This window comes from Bacillus rossius, chromosome 7, assembly GCF_032445375.1.
Source record: "Bacillus rossius redtenbacheri isolate Brsri chromosome 7, Brsri_v3, whole genome shotgun sequence".
NCBI classification, from domain to species: Eukaryota; Metazoa; Arthropoda; class Insecta; order Phasmatodea; family Bacillidae; genus Bacillus; species Bacillus rossius.
This window is the reverse complement of record NC_086335.1, coordinates 70,202,935-70,211,058: the sequence shown is the minus strand read 5'-3', so window position 1 is coordinate 70,211,058 and position 8,124 is coordinate 70,202,935. Positions and strand designations below refer to the sequence as shown.

The following is an 8,124-nucleotide window of genomic DNA, read 5'->3' as shown; positions in this document are numbered from 1 at the left end:
ATTAAATGAAGTTAACTTCTGAAACACGGGTTAAAGGATTCCATTTGCTAATCAATTAAATGGTATTTTATGCCTTATATGCAGAATATTCCTCTCCAGGATACATTTTTAAGTTGTGCGGTTTATTACTGGTGAATTTATGCAGGAATCATATTTTTGTAGTTTGTTATTGACGAAATTTAATTACTTTTAATTTGGTTCTAAATACAAACATATTTATAATTTCTACAAAAAATTCCTCATATTTATAAATGTTAATTAATTTTTCTCATTATAATCTGGAAGAATGTTGCTGCACAGTCATGTACTTACTACATAACCACCATGTGATTTTGACTGTAGCTACCATTTTACACCACTTTATTTGTGACTATCTATTATTAAGTGTTATATTGCTGCACCAGAAAAGTTGTAAGAAAACTATGAATAATTTAATGATAAATTAAACATATAAAGTCTAAAAAAATTGTTTCGAATACCAACAGAAACACAAAAAATTATTTTCTTAGTATAGGTATGAGAAAAAAACATTATTTACAAAGGAATGTATTTATTGTGCATAAGGAATCGGTACAGGAAATCACGTAGTATTAGTTTTCTAACTTGAGCCTAAACAAGTGGTTGTAATTTAGTCGAGCGGAGCCATCTGAGTCTGGGAGTCGAAGCGCAGCGTGGGACAGCCATTCACGCCTTGTAGCCGGTGTACGGGGAGTAGACGTACTGAGAGCCCAGGCCGGAGTAGCCGGAGTAGCCGGAGTAGCCGGGGTAGGCGGCGGAGTGGATGCCGGCGGCGGAGGGGATGCCGGCGTAGCCGTAGGCCGCGCTGGGGTAGCCGCTGAGGCCGGCGTAGCCCAGGCCGGAGTAGCCGTAGGCGGGGTAGCCGGTGGCGGGGATGGCGCCGTAGCCCAGGGAGGTGCCGGTGGCGAACCTCTTGTCCTTCTGCTGCTCCTCGGCCGAGGCGACCACCAGCAGCACGGCGAGGGCGACGCAAGCCTGCCACCACAACACACACCAACCTCAACACGCCGCTAACTCATCGTTTATAAAAAAATTCGATAAAAACTTAGTTTTTTTTTAATCTCCAGGATATTTTTAGTTCTAAAAGAAACTAGTAATGTCTGTACGATAAGAAACACACACAGTACATCTCAGAAACATAACTTTATAACATTACAGGAATGCATGAGAAACGTATTGCTAGTACGGGATGCAAGAATCACCTCCGTGACTTTTAGGTTAGGTAACGATTTAGGAAACATGTGAGAATTCTTACAGCTTGTGAGATTTCTTGGGGAACTCCTACTTTTTTTTCTGTCAATATCTTCCAACTGCACTACTCAAGGTTCAAACACAAGACAACATTTTTTTTAGGGAATAGCCAATATCTGTATGTCCTTAGTAGAGGTTGTCTTCGTGATGTGTGATGTCACACCTCTCTTTCACTTCTCATTTTGCTATCTTAACACATATTTATTATGACTTGCATAAGTATAAAATATTAGTATTTTAGAAATTCTTAGAAACAATAAATTGATAAGAGCACATGGTTTATCTAGGCAAGGGTTGTTTTTATAGAAAGTAAAACAATATAACTAAAAAAATTACTTATTTATATGTTTGTTTGTAAACCGGAATGCAAAGAAAGTCCGAACTGACATGCTACAAAATTATATTTACCCCATGCTCGGTTACAGAGTACATATATTTAACTATAAAGGTAAATTTTTGCTGATATTATTCATAACGGATGTTGTAGTTATAAATTAAATTTTCTGTTAAGCACATTACTACAGTAATTATTTTTAAAATTACATTTTTATAATGGGGTTACATGCACATTTTTCGCAAGGGTTCTAACAAAGGGATTCATAAACAAATAAGAGATATTCTTATTATCTCACATACAAAACGTGGGAAGCAGCAAATCTCTTACATTGTTAGTGCAAAATGTTTAAAATGAAATAGTCGTAGGAAATGCTTTAGAAAGAAAACAATGACAGGAGGCCAAGTCTTAGCAGGGAATAGTTTCAATAGTTAGGTATTATTTTGAAATATGTTTCTGGTTCAAGTAATTAAACTAACTTTAATGATTCATCAGTGCTCGTGTGTTAGCATTAAGGCCCTCGGTAACGCAGCGCTAATGGGAGCCGCGGTGCATCTGTGGGCTGGAAGGCAGGATGACACTATGGTTTACTGCTGCCTTCCGTGGTATGGGCCGAGGGGACTACAGCACAAGTCCAGGACTTGCGAAGGTAATTCTCTAACTGGGACTTCTTCAAACTCACCAGCCAGGAGCTTAACGCTATTTCGTGTTTTTATTGAAATTTGTCATTCGTTTGTTTTATGTAACTGTTTGATTGTCTTTGACAATTTCGTGACTAATTTAAACGACAGAAATTTACGCCCATGACACATTCGGGACTCGAACCCATAACCCCCGGCACGGCATGCCAGCGTGTGTACGAATGCGCTACGGAGATCCCCCAATGGCTGACATGTTCGTAAATTTAATCCCACTGAGGCATGTCCTACAAAACTGACTTTATTGCTCGGATAGTTCAATGGTCCACTTTCAGAATCTCAGAATATTTTTGTCACTATATATAATCCTTTTAAGCCCTTTATTTGAAAACGTTCTACTTCAACTAAGCATTAGCCTTCGTAAAATGTAAGTCAACCATTCGGTACTTTTAAGTAAGAAATCTTGGATGAAAAATCACTTGTATGTCTTGTATGGTTTTCAAAACCTGCGCATTTTTGCAATTATGACATTGGCTTTCAGTAGTAAAACTGACTTCGTATACTTTGTTTTAGAAATCTTGTTACAAACAATGTGAAATATATCTAGTGCTCAGTTGAACCTTTGAATATATATACTGTATAGAAGTCGCGAGTGGATAGGATTTACTCTACGTTTTTCAGAAGCTTATGATGAGCAGCTTGGGAACTTCACCGCTGCAGTGCGCTGCCGTAACGCCCTGTATCGTCTTAGTTGTTATTTACACGTTAGAGCGCAGCGCTGTCGCCCGCTGTCATTCCCTGCTCCCCTCATCCATCATTCACTGCAGCTCAACGTCGTTCAACAGGAGGGGGAAGGGGTGTTTGAAGAGTTCGAGACTTGTCCGCTAGGAACCACCACAAGTCGATTCCCTAGAGATGGTGGCGATTGCGGCGGTGAATTAACCAACTACCTCAAAACCGTATTAGAAATTTTAACCTGGGCTGGCGACTTCTATACAGTATATATATTCAAAGGTTGAACTGTACATTGTCATGATTTCAGGCAAATTAGTTGTGCCTCCGTAAAAGTTAAAGTTAAAAAGCAAATTCAAAATGTATGTATGGTTAAATAGTTGAGATATATTAATTATTTGCCAGTACGAAATATTTATTTGTAAAAACCCTGAAAATTGATTTGAGGTAGAAGAAAACAATTTTAAGAAATAAGAAGATACATTGTAAATGTTTTAAAACTGGGACGAGACGGTGCAGTGTTATGACACTGGACTCGTGTTCGGAAAGACCAGGGTTCGATTATCGCCCGGCCAATATTATTTCTGCCTTTCATGATTCCTCAGATAACTCTAGGCAACTGCGGGATAGCCCTCACTTCAGGTCGTGGGTGACTTCCTCCCTATAGACTTGCCCTACGTCACTGAGTCTAACCCTCTCTCCTTCTTGCGACAAGTGTTTCCTTCGGAAGTGCGTCTTATGATGCTTTGCGGTGGTAACACTATTGTTTGAACATATTATATCTAGAAAGATTCTCTACAGGCCTAAAACTTTTAAGGATTCATTTTTTTATGTAATTTTATGTTAAAAACATTTTGAAAGTCGTCGGCATTGGTTTAAGAATTTATTTTATTTACGTAGAAAGGAAGTACAAAACACCAGTGCCAACTCCCGACATGAATCAATCAAGAGTACAATTTCTGTATCCGAGTGAGTTGTGGTCCACTATAATTTCGGAAAGAATTTCGCCTTAACTTTCTCCTTATATATTAAGTAACCATGAATGCATTTGGTAGTTTCTTAAAGGTTTATTTCATTTATCGTTGTTTGGAAATGGCAGTCATCTTAAAAGGAATCATTCCCCTACATCAAGAATTCTTTAATATTCTGTCATTAGTTTTCGCAAAGGGTTTGTACTAAGTTTCCAGACTTTGCACGGTGTAAAGATAATATTTTTTCAGTGACTGAAATTGTACTGCACCTAGACGTTTCGACTAGTAACCATTATAAGGAATCAAATCACAACTTCGGTCGTGAGCCTTCTGAAATTTCTCTGAGAAGATTCCCTCAGCAGTACCCAACGCCGCATCAAGTCTAAAACATGACTGAACACCAAATTAAATTTTGGTCGAGTGTTGAGAGCACTTAATACTGAGTCGGCCTGTTAGTCTTAGAAAATTCCCTCAGCAGTACCCGACGCCGCGTCAAGTCTAAAACGTGACTGGACACCAAAATTCAAAGTTTGGTCGAGTGCTGAGCGCGGCAGTTGCTTACCAGGACCTTCATGACGGCGATGTGAGGAGTGTGCTGGCTCGGCTGGACTCGGTGGTGCTGGGAGAGCGAGTGGTGCCGACCGGGGCTGCGGCCGGGGCTTATATACTCCCTGGCGGGTCCCGCCAACCCCCGGGACTCCTCCAAGGTCAGCGCGGCCGGCTGCAGAGGGCAAGGGAGGTCACTGTCGCGAGGTGCGTCCCACCGGCGGAGCGGTCCCAGCGCGCGGCCAGCCGTCAGTCTCGGAGATCAGACATTTTGGGGCATTCTCCTCCCCCACAGACACTATCTTCTTATACGTAGAGACAGAAAAAATTCGCGAATTCATTTCGTGATAGTATAGAATCCAAAAACGTTTTTGCCTTTTTACTGCATCAGTGATTGGGCCACAGTTTATCTGAATGATACCCGGCCAATGAAAAACCTTTAACAAAAGAAGTATCCAACCACGAGCATCCCAGTTAATAGTTGTCACGAGTCAGAAGCCAATGAGCAGGTGTGCATAGAGGATCATGGAGTCTATCCTATAGGTCATTGAAATCGCGAATTTTTCCGGTCTCTACTTATACGTAATACATATTCAAGGAGATACGCAGCTGCAATTTTTCGTTCTTTGTCACGGGAAAAAATTCCTAAACGCAAACTAAAAATTATAAATTGATAACACAAACCCACAGAGAAAAAGTCAAAATCAGCCATGACAAACATGTAAACCCAACGATAAACCTACACAGGTATTATATACAACACAACGACGACCGCACAGACAAGCACATTTAATCTTAAATGTGATAATGCAAAAAATTTCCGTGGTAGGAATTTAGTGATGAAGAAAACAATAATGACAGCACAGGCGAACACTGTAGGCTAAAAATGACGAAACCGTTTGAACAATAACAGTAAATGCAGTCAGACAACAAATAACTTGACAACGCAGCGAATATCCGAACACGATGAAGATAAACATACAATATGGACAACACAAAGACGAAAACACCGACAAACACGGTAGGTTTTCTATGAAAAAAAAAAACAGTTGCGATTTTCGAGAACTGGTATGTGTTCCCATCATCAGGCCATCAGCTGATTTAGGCTTGTTCACAGTGGGTTTATGATTTCATTTTTTTTTTAATTCTCCATTCGGGTTCTTGAATTGTATCCATGACAAACAGTTCAAAGCTGCTATGGCGTACGTCCAAGTAATTTTATCAAATAAGAATTCCCCCATTGCACGAGGAATGGGTGTAACGTCTGGTCGACAGCAGAGGCGGACGAACCCAGTAACAAGTCTGGAGGAAGCTAGACCGGGAAGACACGGGGCACATAAACCAGGAAGGCCAGGCCAGAGCTCGAACATGGGTCCTTTGCAACACCAGTCCAGTTTGTTACCACTACCACCTCGTCCCATGGCCTTATCTCGGTGCTGGGTACGAGTCGCTGTCTGCTCAGTAGAGGATGAGACTATGACAAGCTAGTTCTTATTATCTTTTATCTATTGAGTTTGCTTCGTCTTTTCGTTTTGTCGTGTTTTTGTCTCGTTTCAACTGTTGTGCTGAATTTTTTTGTGTTCAATATTTTTGTGCTGTCATCATTTGTGGGTTTTTTTTTTTTTTTTTTTTCGTTCTCTTCTGTTTTCAAAAACTATTTTGTTTGTTTCGTCTTTTCATTTTGTCGTGGTTTTGTCTTTTTTCAACTGTTGTGCTGAATGTTTTTGGGTTCAATATTTTTTTTTTGCTGTCATCATTTGTGGGGGGTTGTTTCGGGTTGTTTCGGGTTTTTTCGGTTTTTTTCGTTCTCTTAGTCCATTTTTCTTTGTTTTTCTTTGTTTGGTGACCATATTCCTGTTATGGAATATTATGTGGTGTTTATATCCTGTTGAAAACAGCAATGTTTTGCTTAATTTTGTGTTTTTGTCTTTTGAGTTTTTGTAGTTTTCTTCTACAGACATACATGTGCTTAGCAATGTCAGTATCAAGTCAAGCTAGTTCTTACTAATCCACCTTCTCTCTCTCTCTCTCACTAGCTAAGTCTGCAAATAGTTTGGTACGATTAAAAAACCTACTTTTTTAAATGTAAAACAATTTGGTTCGTTTACTTATGTACGCGCGTTACAAGTTATACTTACTGGGCGTACTGAAAAAAATTTAACTGGTTGCTATCTTGCTTCTTTAAAAAAAATGCGGCCTTGCCATAATGTTATTTAACCCTCAGATGCCAGCTATAGTTCGAGCTGGGATGTAAGGGTACAACTTGTGGCAGAGGTGCCAACCTATTCGTACCTTGCGCAGCGCGGAAGTTGTGGTACAAATGCATGCACCGGGTCGGCCCAACCAATGAGAGGTCTCCATCTGGAGACTGGTCTAGCAGTTCAGATGCTTGTGGGTTCTCCTGACACTTCATTGAAGTCTACATAAGTAATAATATCGAACACATCATTTTAAGAATTTTTTTTAAATAATACAAAATGAAATTTTGTGTTTATTTTAAATCAGTATCACTTTACCCAAACGCTAAGATACTCTGTTAAGGGGCTGCCTCCCATTTCAGGTCATGATTTTATATTTATATTAATCACTGAACAACTTTTAGACTTTTTTAATTGTTTAACTTTCACGAAATGAAAAAATTATATACAGCGCCTACTTTTTGCCAAAGTTACATTTTTAACGTTTTTTGGTTGTACAAATAAGGAGAATTAAATTTATTGCAGAACTGAAACATTTTAGGTTTAACTGCAATACCACTGGCTACTTCATGATATGGTTTGCATTTCTATCGCAAAAACTAATTTCATGTTTCTTGGCTGTCAAAATCGTAACAAATTTGAGAATATTGAAAGGTTTCTGCTTTACAATTTTTTATAAGAATGACCTACGCATTTACCAATTTGAAATTTTTTTAAATTTTTATTGAAAATATTGTGTTAAACCGTTTTGGTTAATTTATTTAAATGATTCTTCATAATTGGTAACTATTTTTTTCTTCTTCATTTTAAAATAAAATTATCGAAGTAACAAAGCTAACATATTATTAATGGCCTACTTATGTTTCGTAAAACATTTTACTGTGCAGATAGTAAATCATTTTTATAATTTTAAAAAATTTCATTCGATAATTGGTTTAGGGGTTTTATCTAATTTCCTATACTGTTTTGAATGGTAAGGCCTAGTCAAATAATTATAACTAACATATGTAGTAACTTCACTATGAAATATAATGTTTCACTATATTCTTACTAAAAATAATGTTGGTGAATCATGTTAGAGATAATCACTAACTTCTGCATTCCTTTACTTATGTTGCAATAACTTTAAAACTTTTAATCTTATCGAATAATATATATATACACCAAACTTTAGCTATTTTTATCCTAATGATATCATACAATATCAAGCAAGAATAAAAAAATTTCCCGTATATTTTATTACAAAATTTTATATCAACACTTGATCCATCTATACTAATATTATAAAGCTGAAGAGTTTGTTTGTTTGTTTGTTTGTTTGAACGCGCTAATCTCAGGACCGTTGGTCCGATTTGAAAACTTATTTCTGTGTTGGATAGTACATTTATCGAGGAAGGCTATATGCTATATTATATTATCAATAACATTAGGGATCC

General features: G+C 38.0%; 1 protein-coding gene across 1 annotated transcript; it reads right to left on the bottom strand.

Moving 5' to 3' along the window:
• Positions 1-555: 555 nt before the first annotated feature.
• LOC134534486 (scale keratin-like) lies at positions 556-4,566 on the bottom strand. The gene is made up of 2 exons (XM_063372963.1): positions 4,507-4,566; positions 556-993 (listed from the first exon to the last, which is right to left on the bottom strand). Exons 1-2 carry the CDS (start codon positions 4,516-4,518, stop codon positions 685-687), a joined length of 321 nt encoding a protein of 106 aa, XP_063229033.1. The 5' UTR covers positions 4,519-4,566; the 3' UTR covers positions 556-684.
• Between the last annotated feature and the right edge of the window lie 3,558 nt (positions 4,567-8,124).